General features: G+C 44.6%; 1 protein-coding gene across 1 annotated transcript in view; it reads right to left on the bottom strand.

Annotated features, from left to right (window-relative positions):
• The window catches only part of ANKRD13D (ankyrin repeat domain 13D), a 455050-nt gene that overhangs the window by 28761 nt on the left and 401455 nt on the right, over positions 1-24834 (bottom strand). Inside the window, exon 13 of the mRNA XM_069628948.1 lies at positions 14826-14998. Coding sequence (XP_069485049.1) covers positions 14826-14998 — 173 coding nt within the window. The remainder of the gene's footprint in view (positions 1-14825; positions 14999-24834) is intronic.

Genomic DNA, 24834 nt, shown 5'->3' with positions numbered 1-24834 from the left:
GAATGTGGGGTTCCTCAGGGCGCCTCCCTATCCCCTCTCATTTTTAATTTGTATTTTCGTCCAGTTTTTAGAATATTTAAAAAATACGGTCTGCTGTTTCATTCATATGCAGATGATATGCAGCTATACATCGAACTTCAGAATAGCCAAAATGCTTTTGAACAAATAAATCAATGCATGGAAGAACTCAAGGAGTGGATGACTAACAACCAGTTGCAGTTAAATGCGTCAAAAACAGAAATTATATTGTTTGATCCAAAGAGTAAAAGGTCACAGGAAAGACATGGCCCACCACCACTGATTCTAGGTGAACAGTTGCAGTATGCCAAAAAAGTTAAAAATCTAGGTTGCCGGTGGCAGGAGAATATGGGAAGCGAGAGTCTCGTGGGAGCAAAAGTAAAAACAGTCTATTTTGCACTGCGCGCACTACGAGTATTTTACCCTATATTCCAATGGAAGATAGGGCGGGTGTGGTGGGGGCAATGACTAACCCCCACCTGGACTACTGCAATAGCTTGCTAGCCGGAATCCCAAAAGAACAAATGGACCGACTGCAGAGGGCACAGAATGCAGCAATTAGAGTAATTAGTAATCTTAGGAAAAGAGGTCATGTTTCATCGCTACAAAGATCCATCCACTGGTTGAGGGTGGAGGATAGAGTTAAATTCAAGACGGCATGTCTAGTTTTCAAATGTTTGAAGGGACTAGCACCTGTATATTTGGCTGATAACATCACACCATATCATCCCAAAAGGAAACTACGTTAAGAGGATAAACTCCTCATTTGTAGTTTACGAACTAAGTTTGTAACTAGAGGAGACAGAAGCTTTGGAGCCTTTGGCCCCAGAGTCTGGAATGGACTGCCATTGGAAATTAGAATGTGTGAAACTCTTGACATCTTTAGGAAGAAAGTAAAAACGTTCCTATTCAAATAAAGGAATAAACTGACTGAACCAGAACTCGAATTTCGTTTGTTTCTGTAGCTGTTGAATTTGAAATTTAGTTGTCATCTGTGCCGGAATATGGTTCGCTCCGTCTGGTGCGCATTTAAAAATGCATCAAAATCAAATCAAATCAAAATCAAATATTCAAGAAAACTGGCTAAGCCCACCATTCAAGCCTTTCATGCAAATCTGGGGGCAGGGGGGCAGCCACCCTCCCAGTTCTAACTGGTTCCATGCAGGCACACTGCAGCACAAAGACCAGGGGAGTTTTGGTTACCTCCCCCACTTTCTATCCTTTCAGGCATTCAGAGAGCCTTGGCAGGCTTTCCAAGGAAAGTTCGCCAAAGACGAGACCCATTAGGATCTCCCCCAACCGGGAAGGTAGAAGAAGGCTCAAGTAAGAACAAGTCATCATGAACAGGGCTTAAAAGAGTACAGCCACCATTTTGGGCAAATGGTGACCCTTGTGTCTTTGCTGCAGCAGCGAAGATGGCCTGCAGTAGAAGTCCACGAAAAGTTGTGCAAAAAGGTACACTGCAACCAGCCTGTCAGATGAACTTGTAACAGTGACTAAAAGCTACAGGAACAATGAAAAAAAAGGAGACGTTTCCCATCCACACTCACATAAGGTGGGGTGTGCTGAAATCACAAAATAAAACACAGGAGGGACAAAGGGGTGACCCCCCCCCCTGCCCAGGCCTGGACTGGGAACCAAAATCTTTTTTCATAGTGGCCCCATATTTAACTGAATTTGTTTCCAAAGTGGCCCCATATTTCGCTAAAAGAGCGAACACAGCGTGTGAGCCCAACCCTTCTATGAGGGGATGGAGAGTATCCCCCAAGAAAATGCTGAATACATTTTGTCAACATTTGTGCATTTAAAGCATGTTTTAAACATATATGGATTAAAAACTTCATGTTTTAAATAAGTTTCAAACTTGGGACTGGCTCAAAAGGCCAAACTCTTCATGAAGGGACTCTCTAGGTCTGCATGGAGGTCTTCTAACGTGTCTTGGGTAATGCTTTGCTGTTTTCGAATCAGGGACACAGATGGCGGTGGCCCTACAATAGCACAGTGCCCATGAGGCATGTGTGGTTGGTTGTCTGTTTGCGTCTCGAGAGCATTGCTTCGTCTTTGCAATGTCGATGGGTGCACACTGTTAGTGCTGTGGGTGCTGCACTGTTGCTGTGCTGCGCATGAAGGCCACATAATCTGCCCTCTGTCCATGGACAGCCAATGGGGACACTGCAGCATTGGGGGGGGGGGGCTTGAACACTTCTGGGGGTAGGGGGGGGTTGCTCTTGCTCCCTGTGGTATGTCTTTGATGCCCATGGCCGTTGCATTATCCAGGCACTGCCTGCTGATGTGGTCTCACATGCACCCTGTTGCCTGCTTCTGGGAGGGGCCCACCGCTGGATGGGGAGAGTGGCAGTACCCGCACACGTGCGCCCAAGCGGTCAGGTTGCTTACAGGGGCCTAGCCAACCCTCCTAAGTACTAATCTTGGCCAAATCCACACACGCATCTTACGCCTCCTCTTAGAACTTTTCCATACCTGGACTTAAGTCCTGCAAGTGCATTCCCACCACAAAGCGCTTTGCGGCCATACGAATGGGAGAAGGCGCTATATAAATGACTACTACAGTAGAACATGTAGTCAAATCTATTAGGTCCTGGGGGAGTGATGTGGCACTACCCTATACAGCTCTTGGGCTAGGTCTATATATAATGCTTAATTAAAAGAAGCAAATTCTGACCACATTCCATTTCTTGAAATAGCGGGATCATTCAAAAGGATTAAAGCTTTCTTTTGAAATAGTTTCATGAAAATGTTGATTTAAAAATATAGAATTCCTCAAGTAACAGAAACTATAATTATTTATATTGGGGAAATGTTCTGGGGAAAGTTTTTTATCTATTTACATTGCAAGCTGTTTTGATATGTGCAAAGCACAAATATGTGTACACCTCGTTACCTAATGCTGCTTTGGTAAAACAAAACAAAAACACAAATGTGTATTCATGTATTGGGTGGCGGAAAGCGGAAAATCCGTTATTACAAAATATTTCTAAACTGACCTTTGGGAGTTCTGCGCCAAAAATCAAAATTGGCCACAACCCCCTCTCAATGTATTCAAAAATATAAAGATGCATTTTGTACGGGTTTTAAACTGCTTATTACGTCTGGTCGTAAAGAGCAAGACAGCATAGAGTAAAAAAAAGCATTAAGTTTAGGTTTTGGAACCTTATCATTAATTAGGGCGAAAGGTCCTATAGCAAACAATGGGGACAAAACCGAAAAGCTGCAAGCGTTAATCACCAGCACTGAGAAGACAAACAAGCAGGTAGTGCAAGCCCCATATTTTTTTTTTTTTTTTTTTTTGTATTTAATCAACAGATTTTTACAAAAATGATTTTTTGTCATAAAATTCGCATAAAGCTGGTGCTGTCGCTAAAAATGTTGCTGTAAAAGGTTGCTTAAAATGTGCCATCCTCGCGGATTATGCCCGTGGCAGATTTAGTGATTCTAGTATTTTGTACGTAGCTATCTGCCATTTTGTCTTATCTCCTCCCATTAAGCGAGCCCAACAAGTGTCTTCGTCAGCTATAGTAAAGTCAGAAAAAATATGTCTCAGGTAACGGCTTCTTACTTGTTGGTTTGCAGCACATTTTAGCAATAAATGACGTATTGACTCTATTTCTTGTATGTTGCAAAAACGACAGAAATTGGATTCAGTTTTGCCTCTTATTGCCAAGATCTCATTTGTTGGCAAGAGATTGAGGCGAGCACGTAGTAACATATCTCTCCCCTTCCTACAAGGGAATTTTTTGATGAATTCTTGTAGTTCGTTTAGTCTTTTTACGTTTGGAGGCAGATGTGCAGTTAACTTGTTTTTTTCTGCAATTTCCAGAGTTCGTATCCAATCGTATTCTCTTAGTTTTTTGAGGACTCGTTTCGGGTTGGTGATTAGTGTTTCTTCGTTCTCCTGAATTTGTTCCAACACCTGGATGTTGTCGTTTTTCCATTTCGTTAGGCTTCCAGTATTGGTTTGTTCGAGTTCCTGGTTTATCAAATTGTAAATTGATGGAGGCTCCGCCATCCGGCATTTCCTATAAAGCATCAGTTTTCCCTGTTCAACAGAGCTTTTAAGGGACGGCAAGCTGAGCTCTTTACGAATCGAGGCACCTGGGGTTGAGTTAGGCAGCATAAGAACTTTTCTCCAAAACTTTGACTCCATTTTTGTCCAGATATCTAAAGGCAGGTTTATCATGGCATCGCCTCCATATGATAGAGTTGGCATAACTTTTTTCTTGTAAAATTCTCGCACTGGTATCAGCGAGTATCTGCCAAACTTTCTATCTATTGCCCTGGCTTGGGCTGCCATTAGGTTTACTTTCGTTGTTAATGCTATTTGCATGGCTTTGTCTTGTTTTGTACTGTCTAATGTGACTCCTAGGTATTTAAAGACCAAGACTATATCAATTGGTTTGCCCTCCAGATTTAAGCTCGGTCCTTTGCTTTTTCTAGTCGCCTTCCCGAATCTCAGCAATTTGGTTTTTTTGATGTTGATTTCTAGCCGGTTTTCTTGCATATATTTCTGCAGACTTGTCATTTGTCGCTGTAGTCCCACGGGAGTGTAGTCCAAAATTAATAGATCGTCCGCATATAAGAGCCTCGTTATTGGTGTTTTACAAATTTTCGGTGGAAAAGATCGTATAGTTGTGTCCGAGCCATTTATATCACCAACAAATGCTAAGAATAAGGCCGGGGCCAGTGGACACCCCTGTTTCACACCTCTAGCTGTTGGTATCTGGTTTGATAATAAGCCGTTTTGGTCCAGACGGATCCGTATACTGGTGTCTGTGTATAGTGCCTTAATTGGGTTCAGCAAGGTTGCAGGACAGTCCCATTCCTCCAGTTTAGACCAGAGCCTTGCCCTGTCTATACGATCAAAGGCCTGGGTCAGGTCGATAAAAGCCACAAAAATGCTAGGGCCCCCTTCCAGGGCTTTATTTTTCAGGACAGAAAGGAGTAGAATATTGGCCGTCGTGCCCATGTTTTTCTTAAATCCCGTTTGAAATGGGTCTTCACAAGGAGCTTTTGCTGCCCATCGCTTAAAGTGGTCTAGTAACATTGCTCCAAACACTTTCCCTATGACATCGAGGAGCGCTATTGGTCTATAATTCATTGGATTCTTTTTGTCACCTTTTTTGAAAATGGGTACCACTGTTGCTGATTTCCAGGACGACGGTATAGTTCTCAAATCCGCACATTTTCTGAAGATTTTACTCAGAAGACTTGCCCATTCTTCGGGATTTGTTTTTAAGTCCACGTTTGTGACCCCGTCGGGCCCCGGGGCTCTTGAGTTCTTTAGACTTGATATCTTTAGTCGGATCTCCTCGGAGTCGTCTACTTTTAGCCATGGGCCTTGCTCGTGTCCCACGGGTTCGCTAGAGGGTTTCGTTGGAGCCAAGTACATTGTTTCAAAGTGTTTTACCCATGTTGTTTCTCCCACCTCACTTATTAATGATTTTTCTTGTGCGTCCGTCGTGGCTCTCAAGGTGCTCCAAAATTCTCTTGTGTTTCTCCCACTAATCATTTTCAAGATGTTTTCCGAGTCTTGTTGGTAGAGTTTTAACCTGTGTTCTCTAACCCAGGCTTTGTAGTGCTTTGCTGCCGCCGCTGCTTCTTCGTATGCTGCCGGTGTATCATTAATTTTTGCTCTTCGTTGGATTTTGCGAAGGATGCGGCGTTTCTCCACCAAAGGTTTATCGAACACATGTTTTGGTGGGTTTCCACCAAATTTTTTTACAAATGTGGTTTTTTTGTATTTTGTTAGAAGAGGGATATAGTTAGTTTTGTTCTCCTCCGCTATTTCCGTCATGGAATTAAATCGATTTTCAAGTTCCACAATGTGCTCCTTTGATAGTTTTAATCGATTTCCTTGTCCGTTGACTGTGATGTCGGCTTTCATGTAGTCATTCTGGGGGCTTGATGCCTCCCAAGAAGTTGAGAGCAAATTGTGATCACTGGCCCTTGTTCTGATTATTCCAAAGTCTTTTGTTATAGCCAAGATCGGTTCCGTGACGAACATGTAATCTATTGTTGCCTTTGAATTATTTCTTTCCCATGTTGGCAGATGCTTTGGGTCTGGGAAGGCTTCTTGTAAATTGTGCAGATTTCTTGATTTCATTAGACGGGTCCATAGTATTCCGCGCTGTTCTCCCCGCTGTCTGTTTACTTGACTGCTTCCTTTCTCTGGATCTGTAGAGCATATAGCGTTTAGATCTCCGCAGATCATGAAGTGATTTACTAAGTGTTCCGCCATGGCTATATCCAGTGCTTCTTCAACTTTCTCCAGGAAGGTAGTTGTTTCTGTAGATGCTGGATTCCAGTAGACGTTTGCTATAATTAATGGTGTTTTTCCATAGCTCTCTTTGTTATTTGTCTTGCGAGTCCATGAGGCTTTCACCATCAGTATTTCCAGGTTACTGATCAATGTCTTGTCTAGTGTGATCCCACTTCCGTTTTTGCAGGCGATCAGGAGCCCTGAAGATGGTCTTCCCAGACGGCCCTTATTTGCGGGTGCCAAGATTAAATCGAAACCTCGCATAGAGGGCGGTTCACACAGCCAGGTTTCTTGGAGGCATATTAAATCGTATGCTCCTAAAGTCATGTCGCTAGCCGATAGGAGGTGAAGATGTCCTCTCGTATTCCACGAGCACATTTTTATTGTCTGCTTCTGTTCTCCTCCCTTGCATTTCCCTCGTTGAATGTGCTCGACTCCAGGAAACTGCTATTTTTGCTTCTTTTCTGTTAGTGCTTTTGGCAGCCAGGACCATATTCCTTTCATTGGGGCACATTTTAATGAAGGTTCGCTCTCAGTTTTGTTTTGTTGTTGCTCCTGATTTTGTTTCCTGCGAGTCGCTGTTTCCCTGGCTCTATGAATGTTTCTTGGATCCTCTTGTTTTCGTTCCTGTTTTCGCGAGGATGTTTCCATGTCACTATGGCTAAGTCTCTTGTCTTCTATCTGATTTCTTCCATACTGGATATTTTCCTTTAACTTCAATGATTTTTGACCTTCTCGCTTTTTCATTTCTTCCGTCTTTTCCTTAACTCCGAAACTTGTGTAACTTTTCTTTGTTTGTAAGTTGGAGTTACTCTGTTTATTTAAGTTTTTATCTGGAGATTCTTTCCTCTTCATGTCATTGCTGTCATATTTTTGCTGTGTCTGCGTCACTTGGTACACCCTTAAATCGTATCCCATGTTTTCTAGTTCTCTTTTATTTTCAAGGAGGGTGTTTTTTAACTTCGTTGACGCTATATGCAAGTAAGTTCTGGCCTTGGTGTTTCTATGACTTGGTTCTACCACTAATAAATCTTCTGATTTGATATGTTTTAGGTTTCGGATGTATTTGAACAACTTTAATACCGAGTTTCTGTTTAGTGTTACCTTGTCCTCATTTTCTTCTACTTGCGTTATTTTAATCTGCCATTTCGCTTGGTCCCATTTCCTAGGCTTTGGGTTGGGCCATTTGGTCCTGTCTCTATACTGTGGGCTCAGTTCTCCGTAGCCACGTGATGAAGTTGTGATGATCTTTTCATTTTTCCCGCGTTTGTCATGTTTATATTTCATATCCTTGCTCGTTTGCGGATATCCTCTTAAGTTTTTCCTTTCGCTCTCTTGCTCGTCTTGGCGATACTGAAAGTCGATTTGCTGTGTTAGATTTGAGCCTTCTCCCTCGCGGGCCTCTTTTCTTGCGCGGGAATGGTGGTCTACCTTCTTTAAAGTTCTGCCACTCCATTGATCTGATGTTCTTGATCTCGCCCTTTCTCTCTCCTTTTTTGTATCCATCATTTGTTTCAGAGTTTTTTGTCTCAACGTTTCAGTGGCCTTGATTTCGTTTTTATCTCTGCTACATGTCTTTGCCAATTTTTGTTTTTGGCGTTGTTCGGTCCGTTGTGAGTTTCCCTCTACTTTGTTGTCTGCTTTATTGTTTTTACCGGCCAATTGTGAGTACAGACTTTGGGAGGTTTTCTTTGGACTTGAGTCTGAGGTAGAGTCTTCTGACACGTATTGACTCAGGTTCATTAGTTCATCGTGTTCCGGAAAGTCAAATGTTATCTTCGGTGGTGCTGTCTTAATCGTTTCCGAGTTTTCCTGTCTGTTCGTGAGTTCTATATTTATATCCAAGCTCTCCTCCATGCGTACTTTATCTTTGTGATTTGCTGGCCGCTTAAAGACTTGAAAAATCGCCTCTACTGGTTCTGTACGTGTCTTAGGCAGCTTAGGTAACGATTTTTTTGTTCCCTCTTTTTTTTTTTGAACAATTTCTCCTCCCTGAAGTTGGTCTCCAGGTACTTCAATTGTAATTTCTGGTTTGTTTGAGTTCAGTGTACACTCTGATTGACCTAGACGGGTATTCGTCTGACTTACTTTAGTGACTTTTTCTGTGGATGATTTGCTCTCTGTTAAGTCTATCGTGATAATTGTTTGAGTTTCTATAGTTTTTGTCGTCGTTGCGAGAGCCTCATCTTTCCCACATGTTTGGTTGGGTATGGCTGATGTATCTTGGTTCGCTTCTTGGTTGTTTTTTTTCCTGGCTTCTAAGGCCATGATATATGCTTCTAAAAAGATGACTTTGCTGTACATCATTGCTTGGATACTGGTGTGATCCTTCAGTGAGTCAGCAATGGCTTCGTAGAGCTTCATGAATGGAGCAAGTGCTATATTTACAGATGACATGATGGAATGTAGGTCAGTCTTTTTGTTTAAGTGTTCCGCTGAGCTCGAAGAATATTGCTGTGTTGAAGTTCTCCTTAATGGGGCGTCAATTATAACTGTTGTCTTGTTTCCCCCCAGATTTTGTGATGGTGCAACAGTATCGAGTAAGCGACTTCGATGTTCCGTCGTATCTGGTCGAGGGCTAAGTGGTTCATGGCCCCACTGGTTTTGATGGTTGTTCTGTCCGTGTTTTTTCATTTGGGTCTGAACTGGAGTTGTCGCTTTAGACGGGATTGGTTGATCCCCTGAGTGTGTGTTTTCCTCCATTTTGCTCAGATGTCGTTCCCGTATAGTCTCGTCGTTTACTATCGGGTCGGGCTCCAGAGGTGGATTTGTGGATGTTATGTTGTCTGATTCAGACGTATCTCCTTTCTCCAAATTTGAAACTAGTGTAGTATCTATTTCCCGCAGTGTTTTGTTTGTCTTGTCCATCCCTGTTTGTATACCACCCAAGGTTCCTTCTTTCTCACCAGTATCTGGTTTTTCAAATAGACTTTCCCTTTCCTGTTGGTATTTTGATTTCTCCTGTTCCCTGGCCCTTAAGTTGTCCCGTTTCTCCCTTTCTTCTGTTGTTTTTATGTTGATTTGTAGATGCAGATCGCCATTGAGTGTCTCCATTTCTTGCAAGGCCGTTGGGGGGAGAAGTGTCTTAAGTGTTGCGGGCTCTTCACTTTCTCTTTCATCTAACTGATTCAATGATCCCTCTTTCTCCTCCAATGTTAAAACGTCCTTCGCTCCTGGTTCTCCACTCTTTTTACAGTCTAACCTTCGTAGTTTGAAAGGGGGCAAGCATTCATTTAAAGCATCGAGTATCTCCATGTCTGATAGCTCCATGTGATGTCTATTTATCCCTTTTGTGTTAGATCGAGCCATAAAGTAGTTTGTCATTGGATTTTTTTCATTTGTTGTTGACCTATTTTTGTTGAGATGTTTACCACTCTTGTTTCTTTTTGTGGTGATTTTGACCATTTGCCTTTGCCTTTTTTTACTGTTAGTTGTTTTGCTGCCATCACTGGCCGTAAGAACTTCTTCCATGTCTATTTGATTGTCCTTGTCGTCTGTACTGTCTTCTGCCTCTGCGTGGATTGCCGCCACCACTTGGATTTGGCCCGGCGTCAACTCCCCCTGATGGGCCATGTTGGGAGGCGCTCGGCTAGACTCGCCGGATGGTGCGTGTTTTGTGGTCTCTGCGACGTCCACCCCTCCCCCGCCTTCCTGGCCGTTCTCCACCCCACTCGTAGCTAAAGAGCCGACTCTGTGAGTCCCCGGTGTCTCAGCCGAGGAGTCTCCGCGCTGGTCACCCAGGTCCATCGCGACCTGCTCCACAACGGGGTCCGGATCGAGCTCGGGTAGTAGTTGCAATGGTGGCGATGGCTGCGGTTGTGGTTTTTTCGTTGCATTTTGCGGAAATACCCCTATTGGAGTCAGCAATGAGTTTGAGGGGTCTGTTTGTTGTATTTGTACATTTTGTTCTGGTTGCGGAGCCAAAGTCTGATGTAGAGATTGTTGGCCACCCTTGTCTAGCAGACCCCATTCACTAGTTTTGTCATTTTCGTTTCTCTTAGGACTATGAGTCGGTGTTCTCTCATGACCCCTAGAGGTGCTTCCCTGTTGTTTTTGGGTCATTTTCATGCTTCTCAGGCACCTACCTTCTTCTTCTTCTGGGGGGGAATCGCTGGTCTCAGTTTTTCTATTTGGTCTTACTACCCTAGCGGTCATGACTTTGTCAGGGACCACGGACTCCTGGCTTGATAGTACGCCACCAGCGCCTAACAGCCGCACAACAGCCAACGCCCTCTACTCCTATCGGGCTCAACGCCGCGAGGGTGCGCTGCCTCTGCTTTTGTGGCAGAGGATGACACGTGAGCGGTCACGTGAGTACCAAAGCTCCGCCTCCTCCAGGAAGCTGAGGATTTGCCTGCAAGAGCCTGCGGGTGATAGCGCGAGTGAAGGAAACTCCCAGCGCTTACTCCAGGCACAGGCACAGAGGCTTCCAGGACACGGGAGCTGCACAGTTTTCAATTCGTTCTCTCGTTCTCTCGCAGCTGTGAAAAGTAATGTGAAACTGTTTTTACTTCGCAGCCTCCATTATTGAGTTTCAGTGGAACCCCGAATGTGCAGCAAGTCTCTCTGCTTCAGAACACAGTATTGATTCTCGTGCAGCTCTGCTTCAATGCTTTCATTATTGCTGTGTGTTTTGCTGCTGCGTCATTCCCCACTCCCCTCGACACTCGGTGGTGTGGGCGCGCTGTGATGGTTATCTATTATGCGCGGCGCTGCTCGCTGCATCATTTTATAGATTTCCCCAAGACTTACCTTGCAAATTCCGAGGCTTAGAAACGTCTTTGAATATTTAAACAAGTAGTAAAAGCACTAAATGTAAATAAAGATAGATTTAAGAAATGCTTCGGTTTTTATGCTTTTCCATTCTTGTCTAAATTTGTTTTCGAAATTGCACTGGTTGTAAGGCTTTAAAATCAGGTGTGTGTGGTAAATTGCTCACCCCAATATCTAAGGACCCCGCCTCAGTGTGGCACCTTTTGAAATTGGTGAGAGCTGTCAGTGCTCTCTGATGCCCTTCATTCCCCCTATTCTGCCTTCTTCCTGCTCATCCTTCCCTGTCCAAGTTTCTCTTTGCAGGTTGTCCCACTTCCTAGCATTTCTTCACACTGCTTTTACTCGTCCACCGCTCTCTTTGCCTTTCCTAAATGCCTCAAACCTTCCTCTCCTGCACCTCGCACACTGCCCCTCTCTGCCGCTCTCCGGAACTCTCCTACACACCTCCACCTTTCCTCTCCTGCAGACAGGTGGAAATGTGTGTGTGGTGGATTGTGTGTTAGACGTCACAGTCTTTCCGACTGAGTTGCTCAATAACACTGGTGTCCACGCCCTGTGTGTGTCGAGCTGAGCCACTAATGGGTATTTATCCTAGTTTGAGAAGTACAGTGCACTTCAGCTAAATATGTAAAATGAGTATTCTTTAAAATGCCTAATATTGTGAGACTGTATTAAAATATAGATTAAATGCTCCAGGGAAGTTGCGAGTTCTATTCGCGGGGTTGGACAAGGTGTCCACTGCCTGCAGCAGCCAATTTATTGTGAACCACCCAGGCTGGTTGGGTGAGACGATGTACCTTTTTGTTATCTTAATTATGTATACTTCCGCGGCGGCGCAGTGCTAAACAAAGAGGCCCTATGCCCCGAAGTCTACGGGGGATGTCCCGGTGGGGCAAGACATACCTGCCCTGGTAACAATAGTTAACACAGGTAAAATAATAAGGGAAGCTCAAGGAGCTTCCAGCAACACTGCACATAAAGTGCTGTGTGCTGCAACAGTAAAAGGTAGACGGGCAGAAAACATGGAGGAAAGCATAAGTCCATAAAAAAGTATCCAAACAAGAAAGAAAAAGGTAAAAAGGGCGCCCAAGTACAGAGTACAAGACTGAGTGAGTGTGGAAAAAGATTCCCACTCACTCAGGAGAGCCAGAAAAAAAAACAAGATCCTAGCAAAAAGGATGAAAGACACTCAGGTGAAGAGAAGTTCACTCAAAAAAGGAATCTACTCTAACAGTGGTGATATGGAATAGTTTCAAAATCTCAAGTTCTATGTCACTTTGCTCACTTGGATCCTCGATGCAAGTGTCGAAAGTACCCCTTCGATGTGATCCTTGTAGTGTTTTCATCTTGGAAGTCTTGCGACTATCAAATTGAAATGGTCTGTGTCTGTTGGAGGCCACAATGCCCACCTGATATTGGACAGGACAGACAGAATGAACCCCCACAGGAACAGACTAATCAGGGGAGAAAGCCAAGTGAAGGCAAAATAAAACCTGGGAGGAAATGTTGATGTGCAGCCAGATTTATTTCCTCAGTAGAAGGCAACAGCACTTGGTTTCCATAGCAAGAGGTTACCAAGTTGATGAGGTAACAACTTAAAGAGCAAATGGAAGGCTCCAAAAGGAAAACCCGGATACAACAGCCAAGTAAAGAAAATACTGGAGGAAAACAAACAGCTGGAAGTAAGCAGTACAAAAAGGCTGCCGAAGGAAGGAGGGAAAATGCAGAACCAACAGGTAGCATATTGAACAGCAATCAGCAGGAGACGTGGGAAGACTGATGACAGCACCTGTACCAAGAACGAGTCTTGCCCCTGGGAGAAGGCAGCAGGATTGCGACGCACTGCGTTGAATTTCCAGACTGATTAAATCCGAAACGGGGAAGCGCCATCTTGAAAAAAGACTGGACCATTAAACAACATTCTAGGAAAACATAGCGGCAATCCTTAATGGCTGTGTCTCCAGCGATGCCACAACCTCCAAGGAGAGCAAGCCGTGACACAAACTAGTTAAAAGTTCAACAAAAACTTACCAGAAGAAAGTTAAGTTCTCCTCTCTCTTCCAGACCCAAGGCTAACCCAGGGGCAGGATACTTGACCCAGGTTTGACGACCAAAGCTAAGTAAGAGGAGATCGGAGACAAAGGGCTTTGTTCCCAATGTTATCCTATGGAGTATAGGTGGTGTTGGGGGGGGAGGGGGGCATGCAAAGGTATGCTTATTTACCCATACTACTATTTTCCCCAGGGATCATGATGGGTCATCTGGGGGAAGTCTTCCGTACTTTGTCCGGTGAGCGGTGCCCGGGGGTTGCAGGGTTCAGGCTTCTTCCAGTTGGTCGGGTGCAACGACAAGTCAAATCGATCGAGAAATGCAGATTTCAATGATGCAGACCTCTTCAGGACACTTCAGAGGATGGCAAAGGCGGGTTCCAGCAATGATCACCGGTTGCAGGTGACATGCTCTTCCAGTCGCTGTCAAAGAAGCAGCACCCGGACACGTTCCCTTGAAGTTTGGAAGCTGACATTTCAGGAGGAGGCAACTTATGGCACAAGCTGACGACCACCAAAGTTCTGGGCTTGAAAGCTGAACAGCATCGATTTTGGCGAGGTAGCCATGAGGAAGCTAGTAAGTCCACCAAGCAGTCCAGGAGCTCTTCCGAAGGCTCTGAGGGGCTGGAACCTTGAGAAGGTGTCGAGACTAGTTGTCCCACTAATCCAAGGGTTGATGCATAGACAAGGGTATTTAGGAGATCAGGCCGAGGAGTAGGGCTTTATCAGGCCAATCGCTGGAGGGGATGATGCTCCAATGCAGAAGTCGTCCTCTGGTCATCAATAGACTGCTCTTCTTCAAGGGATTCTTGGGTCCACCGATGATCAGAAGAAATGGCTGCAGAAGTTCTCCTCTTATCCAAACTCTGAGCTGTAAGTAAGTACAAGCCCCCCCCGCCCCCTCACATGCAGACTTTCTGGCCCCCCCCACCCCCCCCACACACACACACACACCACCCCCCGCCCCACACCACCCGTGAAAGCAGCAGCTTTCCCAGGCAAGCGCATCAACCTTTAAGGACTTTCCAGACCTGAGAAAGGAGGATGAAGGCCAAACTACAATATGGCCAAAGAACAAGTAAAAATCTTGTGGCACTGCCATTTTAGTAGCCAAACACAGTAAACACGAATGTGCACACCACAAATAAAGCAAACACAGTAAAAATGTAAATGCTGCCACAGCTTGTCTTTAGGCGCATATAAAAGTAACCAAAAATCCAATGTGTAAAAAGCTAGGGTGATACTAATACTAATACACTGCACCGCACTGTAAGGTTCTGTGTGCAATGTTAAAAAATACAAGAATTCGAAAGGGAAAACCGTTTCCCAGTAGCAATAGTCTAAAGAACTGGTCAGTTCCCTGTATAAATGAGCAAAAGGCAAGGGAAGTTAAGATGAGGGCTACTTCCCTTCAAAAAGTCAGGACAGGATAAGAACAGAACAAAAAGAATGGGTGTCCATAGGAAAATATGGAGGAAATTTAGCAAAAAGAAAATCTTTCCAAACAGTAATGAAACTGAGAAGCACTTGTGGTTTAGTCCCACAAATAGGCAAATGTCTTTAATGGAAACAAGACTTATCGACATGTACGCCATGGCCAGATAAACTGCAATTTTAGGAGTAATGTTCAGCTTTTCAACTATTCCCACTGAAATGGGGCTAAGGGACCTTTGTGGTCAGTTTTATTAATTTGTATGCATTTGCCTTACCTGGTCAGTTTCCGTGCCTGCCTCTAGAAGACTCTGTTGGATGGCAAACTGCAAAAGATCATCATCTTCGTCCCTCATTGGCTCACTTCTGCCTGCACCCAGTGTGGCGTACCCCTCTGGCACCTCAAAGACAGAAGGATCTACCTGGCATGGGAAGGGAGAGACAGAGGCCCCTAACATGATCGGAAGAAAAGAGGAGGGGGGGGAAATCATCATTAAAAAATGATCAATTAAAGAACGTAATCAATCAATACGTTTGTTTGAATAAAATTCACCAAACTGCAATGTATACTTACAATGTTCATAAATATAATATAAAATAAAATAATACAAGATAAGACTATTTATATGCTCTTAATATCATGAAACATTTCAATGCAGCAGATACAAATTGTTCCAAATTCCTAATTATGCAGACATTAGTGGTTTCCATATAGAGATCATGTACAACGTGATCATTAATGGTTAACAGTTTTCAATATTGGTAAAATATATTTCTTCCAGTGTCTACTGCAAAAACTATGGAAAAATAAAAATGAGCATACTAAAGCAAACTTATAACTCAACATCTACAATGTATACATTGAGCTAATCCCTTCGACTATCGTACAGAATGGAATGTGAGCAGGTTAAAATAAAAACGTGTGACCAAACGCCTTACTTTCTACTTTGCACTTATCTTAGCTTGGACCCAAGTATTGAAATCATGATTGAGCAGAACCTTTCTCCTGAAAAGCATAGTTTCAACTTTGGTAACATTCATATTTTCTAATCTCTTTATGTTTCCTTCTTTGTTGTTCTTTTCAATATGAAAGTTCTAGCTACACAAAGAGATAAAAGATTTAGTGAGCATAACAACTCAGTCGCTTAACCATTTGGAAGCTTTAGCAGTAGTTAAACCGATCAGATCAGATATAATTGATCATGACAGGATAACTTTGCCATTCGACCAAACAGCAAGCCATAAAACAGGTGTAGTCCTTTATAAATTGAATACAGATGCTCAAAAGACTTTAAATCCTCCTGTTTTCAGAATTGGTCCTAGGGGTGCGATTTCCACACACCAGCTGCATAACAGGATTTACCAGTGCCTGGACCAATGCCTTTTCTCCATAGGTAGCAGGAAAACATTCTTCTTAAGCAGGCCTGAGTCCTAACAGCCACCACCCTTTGAAGTTGCCCATATGATAAGCCTTTAAAATGAAAGCAAACAGACCTAGTCCAAGCTTTCAACTTTCCATAAAAGTTCTGATCCGATGTAAAATGTATGACCAATTTACGATGTCTGTGCAGGCTAATGAAGGGGGATTTAGTGGCATTTATGTGCATTTTGTGCAAAGTCATGAATAGATTATAGCCATCGAAGAAATTCTGGAGAGAAACTGGTGTTCTTGCAATTAAACCCCTATCATCTGCATACACCAAGCAGGGGAGAAACCTATAGCCAATGCATGGAACGTCGTAATCAGACAGGCCATTTAAATAGAAATTAAAATGTCAAGGGGCAATTACACAGCCTTGACATACTCCGGATTGAATAGTAAAGTCTCCCATTCTACTTCCTACCATATTAGAAGTAACACATATGATTGTTTTGTATAAAGTTGCATTATCAAGCTTGCACCCTTATCAATACCTGTATGGTTAACTATATCCCAGAATACAAACCCGTCAACCTGAACATGACCAAAAACTATGCCCTGGAATACACACTACTCCACACTACATTCCTTATGATGCTATGTGACGAGCTCTGAGCTGCCCCATGCCACCCTGAGTGCACCATTAAGACAAACGGGAACCCCTTGATGCGATGTGCTAGCGGTAGAACAACATAGATTTACACAAGTGCACCTCTCACCGCGTTCATGCGCGATGGTGGCTGTGGAAACAGCACTTAGGCCTAGACAGTAGAATTGTTTGCTAATTTGTAAATCAAAGGCTGTCCCCGATATGAGAAATACCAAGGGGTCTAATAAGGACTCATATGTTCATACAAGTATGACACGTTGAACATGTATATGTGCGTGGCATGATTCATGCATAAAGTAAAATGAGAAGCTGCAAATCACCACTAAGAAGCAAGGTTTCCCGTAGGATCCCCATGACGCCCTGTTATGAAGGATTTTCAGAACCATAATTGATGCAGGGTTCTGGGAAGCCAACCATAGTCGACCTATAAGGTTTATGTTAAAATGAATCAAACTAACTCTTGCATTGGCTGAGCAGTAAGACTTAGACAAAGGAAAGCAGGGGCTTGGTGTGAAGTACAGCTAATATACACAGTGGACGTTGACCAATAGATCGCTCGCCCAGGTAAATATAATTATTCATTAAGCAACAGATGTTTTAAGATGAGACTACTTACAGCAAGTAAAAACTATATGACAAAGGGTAAATTCCAATTAATAGTCTTGTTTGCTATGGATATTCTGCAATCTAGTGGTAGCTTTGAAGCATTACAACTTCTTTACTTCACAAGTAAAAGTTGGCGTCGAAAAGAGTGTTCGTCATACTATCCGTAACCTACGTATGCAGGTACCCCACAGTGCCCCCTTAGTGCCTATGCCATTTGATTGCTTTTTTCTGCCATTGGTACAGTCACAACATGGGTGTTCAATTGCGAAGAAAACCACACTTTAGGTCAAAATACAGGTATTCAACAATATACTGTTACACTTTGAAGCACTTCACCTGTGTTTAAGTGCTCTATAAATAAACAATTACAATTACAAAAATTAAAGTGCTGGGAAAATATGTTAGAATGTATTAGGAGCCTGATAGGTAGCCTGTTTGCACTTTTATGGGACATTTAAACATTTTTTTAGATCACTTGGTGGTAACATATTCAGCATTGCAAGCAGTAAACACAGAAATTTTTGAAACTGCACGTTGTTGTGTGCCATAGGCTGAAAGCCACATCAGTTCAATCGTCTTCCCGATCCCTGTGGTGGCTGCCCCTTTAAGGACATACACACGCAGCGTAGTGACGTTTCACTCCGCTGCCTGTGGTATAAATAAAGGGGGCATTCCCGGCCACCGCAGAGCGACCGGGGAGCCCGAATGTTAGGCAGAAACCTGTGCAGTTCCCTTGGGGAACACTGCAAAAGATTTAAGACCTAACACTGGTGTACAGCGGTGGGATTTGTATTGAGTATACATTTTATTGTGCTTTGAATACCTTAGTGCAACTAACCACAAAGCTTAGCACTGTAAAAGTAATCCTCTAACATGTCAGTTATAGAAAGCTATAGTCAAGAGTCCCTTGCAGCCAAAACTGCTGACTGTTTAAGAGTGCTCTGTAAACATAAGGATCTCCTGACTAAGGGCAAGAAAATAGAGCTGATTGAAAGATTGTTAGCTAACCAAAGTCTGGGTGATGGTTCAGAGGAACCTACCACTCCAGCAACTGTAGATGACAGTATTGAAGTTAACATGGAGCAAAATGTTGATGATTCTGAGGAAGAGTCAGAAGAGGAGGGTGAGGCTGTTGTAACTGTCCCCCCTAGGCCTCTGCCTGCTCTACCTGATGTACCTATTGGACCTTTACCAGGTCCCACATTTAGTCCTCAGTACTTTGAACTGGAGAAAATGAAATTAGAATTGGAGTATAAGAAACTTAATGCTCAAACTGACAAAGAACTAAGGCTAAGGGAAATGGAGCTCAAGTATGACTTAGAAATGAAGAAATTATCTGTTGAGAATGTTTCTCTCTCTGGCTCCTCTAGAAGTTCCAGTCCTAAAAGACCCCGGATGCCTAAAGAATTGATTGGTATGTATGAGCCTAAGTTGGATGTGTTGGATTGGTTGTCTCTGTTTGAATATAATCATGGGCTCCAGAACATCACAGGAAATGACTTACTCACCTGGTTGTTCTCTAGGCTTCCCCCTGTTGCAACTGATGTGGTAATGGAGATGGGGGAGGAGGATAGGAAGGACTATGAATGTGTGAAACTAGCTTTGATAGCTAGGTTTGGGAAGACCCCTTCCCAGTATCTTAAGAGGTTTAGGAGCCTCAAAAAGCATGATGGTACCCCTTGGGCTACCTGGGTGAGTGAATGTTTGAAAAACTTAGAGGGATGGATTAAGGGTTACAAGGTGAACACTTATGAAGGTATGAAGAATTTGTTTATGTTGGAGACTATTTATGATGCCTGCTCTCCTGAGCTCAGACAACACTTGGCTGATTCCAGGGAATTAGATTCCCGGAAACTAGCTAAGGCTGCTGACTTGTGGGTTGCCAACAGGGCCACTCACAAGGATTCTGGGGTCACTCAGAAGAAGGATGGGGAGAAACAGCCTAAAAAGGACTCCAAGGAGAATTCTAATACTACAAATTCCAAAGAGGGCCCCAAACAAAACTATAAGGGTAAGCCACAAGGGAAACCAAATCAGGCTAGTGTACCTCCTGGTCCCAGACCAGAAGGAGGTCAGAACAAGCCCCCATTCCAGCGAGCCTTTGGCTCATGCGTTGTTTGTAAGGCTACTGACCATGTGAAAGGAGATCCCAGATGTAAGGGTAAACCTTCAGGGGTCCAGCTTGCCTCCTTAGCCTTCGCTCCAGAAGAGGAAGTACATATGGCAAGTGGAAACTTTCTATTACTAGCTGATGAACCCACTGGAGTCTCAGCTAGTGTTTCTTTAGTCTCTCTGGGGTTGTGGGAACAACAGAATTTAGATGTCTATAACTCTATCCCAGATAATACTAAAGAGTATTATAAGAACAGTGTCCAGGTGAATGGTCAGGAGACTCCTGCCATTAGGGACACTGGAGCCAGCATAACTGTGGTGGATGAATCATTTTTCAAGGCAGAGGATGTTGCTAAGGCACCCAAATGCCTCACCAAGTTAGCTGGTGGGCCTGTGCAGATGTGTCCCCAGTTACCAGTTCTCATCCAATGTAATGATATGGCTGTAAAAATACCTGTCAGTGTACAATGTGAAGTGCCAGGTAGGGTTCTGTTGGGTAATGACCTCAAAGCTCTTGGAGTTGTATCACATACCCCCAGACCCCCTAGCAAAAGGTTACAGGAGCTCACAAAACCTGCAAGAGAGAAAACCCTGAGAGGGTTATCTCAGGAGATGACAGAAATCACTCCTCTCCCACTGGAGCAACTTACTGCAGTAACAACCAGATCAGGAGCAAAGGGGCAACCCAAGACTCCTAGGAAAAAGCCAGCAGCAAGCACTCCAGTGCTTCCAACAAGGACTTCCCCTAGGTTGTCCAAAGTTACACCTGTAACTCCACCTCCAGCTGAGGCTGAGAGGGAGGTACAACCCTGTGTGGTTGAGCTAGACTCTGAGGAAGAGCTAGAAGGAGGCCCCAACCTTATTGGAGATTTGGACCCTGAGGACCATCCTGAGCTGCAGTCTTTACTGGCAGAAGGTGGGCCTAGCCGGGCAGCTTTTCGTAAGGGGCAAAGAGAATGTCCAACTCTGGAAGGTCTCCGCCACCAGGCCGCTTCTCAGGCTGATGGGCAAGAGCCTGGGAAGTATAGGTTACACTGGGAAGATGGCCTCTTCTACAGTGAACCGACTGAGTCTGAACCTGGAGACTACAAACGCCTTGTAGTCCCACAAGAGAACAGACAACAGTTCTTACAACTAGCCCATGAGATACCTTTGGCTGGTCACTTGAGTTTCAAGAAGACCAAGGAAAGGCTCTCACTCTACTTTTATTGGCCAAAGATGGGAGCTGAAGTAGATAGATATTGTAAGAGCTGCCATACCTGCCAGACTTCTGGTAAGGTTGGTTCCAAGAATGTGGCACCTTTAGTGCCTCTCCCAGTTGTGGGAGTCCCATTTGAGAGGGTAGGGATTGACATTGTTGGTCCCCTTGATCCTCCAACCTCCTCAGGCAACAGGTTTATCCTTGTTGTAGTAGACCATGCTACTAGGTACCCTGAGGCAATTCCTATGAGGACTGTTACAGCTCCGGCTGTGGCTAAGGCCCTCCTTGGTATTTTTACCAGGGTTGGGTTTCCTAAGGAGGTAATCTCTGACAGGGGGTCAAACTTTATGTCCCACTACATGAAAGCCATGTGGAAAACCTGTGGAGTTACTTACAAGTTCTCAACCGCCTACCACCCTCAGACAAACGGGTTGGTTGAAAGGTTTAACAGAACCATGAAGAGCATGATAGGTGCTTTAGAAGAACCCCTTAAGAAAAAGTGGGACCTTCTACTGCCATGCCTTCTCTTTGCTTATAGAGAAGTCCCTCAGGAGGGAGTAGGTTATTCTCCCTTTGAGCTTCTCTATGGCCATCCAGTCGGAGGCCCTTTGGCCCTGATTAAGGAGGGATTGGAAGGTGCTCCTCCCCTCAAGCCAGTCAGAGTGACTGACTATGTGATAGGTCTCCGGAGGAGAATGTCACACATGATGGCAGAAGCAAGTGACAACTTGAAAGCTGGTCAAGCTCTGGTCAAACATTGGCACGACCAGAAGGCTAACATGGTTGAATTTACTCAAGACCAGCTAGTTCTAGTTATGCTCCCAACAAGGCAGAGGGCCTTGCAAGACAAATGGATGGGACCCTTCAAGATTGTGGGAAAACTTGGAGAGGTCAACTATCTGGTGGATCTGGGCAGACCCAGGGAAGCTCCTAGAGTCTTCCACACCAACCGACTAAAAGCATACATCTCCAGGCCTGATGTAGGAGCCTTGCTTCTAGCTTCAGCTGCAGAGGAAGAAGAGAGTGAATCTCTCCCTGATCTCCTCAGAGGTGTGCCTTTAGATGAAAAAGTTGAAGGAGTCAACCTCTCTTCAGACCTGACACCTGAGCAACAAGAGGAGTGCAAATCTATGTTAAATCAGTTTGCCTCCCTGTTCTCACTGTCACCAGGCTTGACCCCTTGGGGCCAGCATGAGATACTCACTGGTGACTGTCTGCCAGTCAAAAGCAGAGGATACAGAATGTCAGAACATATCAGAGCCCACATCAAAGGAGAGGTCAAGAAGATGCTTGATCTCGGGGTAATAGAGCCCTCTACTAGTCCATGGTCTAGCCCAGTGGTGTTAGTACCAAAGGCAGGATCCAAAGACTTGAGATTCTGCGTGGACTATAGAGCTCTAAATGCAGTCACCAAGACTGATGCCCACCCTTTGCCCAGGACAGATGAGTTGGTGGATAAACTTGGTGCAGCCAAGTACCTCAGCACATTTGACCTGACGTCAGGCTATTGGCAAATAGCCCTGACAGACCATGCCAAGGAGAAAACTGCATTTTCAACCCCAGTTGGCTTGTACCAGTTTAAGGTCATGCCTTTTGGACTAAAAAATGCACCTGCCACATTCCAAAGGATGGTGAACCAAGTTCTGGCTGGGATGGAAGATTTCTGCATGGCATACTTGGATGACATTGCAGTCTTCAGCCACTCCTGGGAAGAACATGTGAACCACCTAGGACATGTGTTGCAGGCTCTGGAAAAGGCCCATTTGACAATCAAAGCCAGTAAGTGCCAAATTGGTCAAAGTAAAGTGGTCTACCTTGGACATGAGGTAGGAGGTGGAGAAATAAGGCCTTTGCTAAGCAAGATTGAAGCTGTGCAAAATTGGACAACACCAACTACTCAAACCCAAGTGAGAGCTTTTCTAGGCCTCACTGGATATTACAGGAATTTCATTGAGAACTATGGGACCATAGCTTCTCCACTGAATGTAATCTCCTCTCCCAAATTCCCTAAAAAGGTAAAATGGAATGAGGAGTGCAATCAGGCCTTTGAAAAACTGAAGAGAGCTCTTTGCCAAGCTCCAGTACTGAGAGCTCCTGACTACCACCAACCTTTCATTGTACAAACTGATGCTTCCAATGTAGGTATAGGTGCAGTTCTAAGCCAACTGGATGAGAAGGGTAGGGAGCACCCCATTTGCTTCATCAGTAGGAAACTGAAGGATCCTGAGACAAGGTGGGCAACTATCGAAAGAGAATGCTTTGCTATTGTGTGGGCACTGAAGAAGTTTAGGCCATACTTGTATGGTTCTACTTTTGTTATTCAGACTGACCACCAACCCTTGAGATGGTTAATGCAAATGAAAGGGGAAAATCCAAAACTATTGAGATGGTCAATCTGCCTGCAAGGGTTTGATTTCACCATTGAGCACAGGTCAGGGTGTCACCATCAAAATGCTGATGGACTCTCTAGGATGTATATCATCGACTAGAGGTATGAGGTTCATCCAGGAGTGGATTAAATCCTCCTGTCCCTTAGTCTGGGGGGGGCGAGTGTTAGGGAGAATTCTCTGTTTAGGCTGAATTTCCCTACCTAGTGAGTCCCCCAGCAGCTTTGCTGGATTTCTGGGGTTTCTTTTTTTTCTCCTGCCAAGAGTGAGACTCTTTTACCCTCACTCTTGGACATGTTGAAGTGTGTTTTCTTGGTTAAACCTTGTGTTGAATGGGCTATGGGGTCTTTTACTCCATAGGGCCTCATGTATTTTTGTGATGTGGGTTACACAGCACCCTCTGTGCCGTGACCCAGGGGTGTCCTAGGGACTCCCCAACATAGACTCCATACCCTGGGACTGACTACTGTCTCCCAGGGCATGTAAAGTCACCAAAGACTTTGCTAGTCTTGAATCCTGAACAGAACCAGTACAAACCATCATATTGTGGACGTACTGGCTGGGGCAATTCGATTGCCCCAGGGTCTGTTAGTCGAGGGGGCACGTCTCCGTCCCCCCTGATCGAGTTTTGGCTGGTGGCAGTGGAAACTACTTTTTATATTCGACCGCGAATATTTTCCTATGGGATTTCCCATTGTTTTAGGCTAACACATTTAATTATTTATTTACGGTAGCCTTAAAAATACCGCCGGTTTATATATTTATTATTATAACTCCGATTGGGACTTTTTGCCAAAACTTGATCCTAAAATGGCGTTGGCGTTCGCCTCTGTAACTCTGACCCAAAGTGGAGCCCTTTGTTCCACTTTTGGCGGGCTTCTCCACAGAAGCCCTCCAAAGTGGTGCCACTCTGTCTGGGGTACTTAGGAGGGGTGGAGGGGGATTTAGGCACCCTGGACTGAGTTACCTTGGTAACTCAAGTCGCACTCCGTCCTGATTGGCCCAAGTGGTGAGCCGGCCGGCTCACCACTTAGCATGTTTGAGTGACAGCTAGGCTGGGTGAATGGGGGTTTGCTGCATAAAAGCAGGGCTTTGGGGACTGGAACTTCAGAAGTCGCCACAGGACCAAGAATCCGACGAGGGAAGAGCTGAGCCGACCTGCTTCGACGACACCACCCGGTGGAGCCCTGCTGAACCGTCTCACCACTTTTCCCGACGACCGGGGAGAACTCTTAACGGAGTGGCTCCTTCCCTTGACTGGTGGGGACAACCAGTTTTCACCTTCTTTTCGCTTCTCGAGGTATCCCGTGGCCGCCTTGCCCGTGCCAAGCACCCCGGCAACCGGAATACCACATTTTTACCCCTAACCGCGAAAGTCGGTACAACCCTTTAACCGGAGGACTCTGCGGTTGGTTTCTTCCCGGGCAGTGCAACGACCTTCTTCTTCTGCTCTTCAGCGAGAACTTCTTCTCCCCTGACCGACGTCGAGCCTTGCTGCCACTGCCTGGAACAACTGCCACCGCTGGAGGACCCTTTCCGCTTAAGGTACCGTGTTCCGCCTGGCTTCCCTTGCCACCGACTGTACGGGGTAGATTTAGCCCCCGGCTTTCGATCCTGGGAGTGCCTGGGACACCCTGGCTAAACTTTCTAAGCCACTCTAAACTCTTTCTAACTCTTTGCAAGACTTTGAATCCCTAATAACAGTGTGATCTTGGGCACATTTTTCGCTCCGGCTACTCTAAGAGTGGGCCCTGCCTAGTGACTTTTGCTCACCTGTGACTTGGTACTTCTTTGAGCCTATTGCAAGTGTACTGGACCTTAGAGTGGTGTGTTTAACCTAATTCTGCTCCTTCTCCCTTCTTTTTACCTACTAGAGTGTCATCTAACGTTAAGCGCTCACCTCTGTTTGAATTATGTGGTGTTAACCTAGAGTTGTCTAGATAGGAATAAG

Source organism: Ambystoma mexicanum, chromosome 12 (assembly GCF_040938575.1).
Source record: "Ambystoma mexicanum isolate Mex_15411 chromosome 12, UKY_AmexF1_1, whole genome shotgun sequence".
Classification (NCBI taxonomy): Eukaryota; Metazoa; Chordata; class Amphibia; order Caudata; family Ambystomatidae; genus Ambystoma; species Ambystoma mexicanum.
The sequence above is the reverse complement of the archived record's forward strand: the minus strand, read 5'-3'. Positions and strand labels throughout refer to the sequence as shown.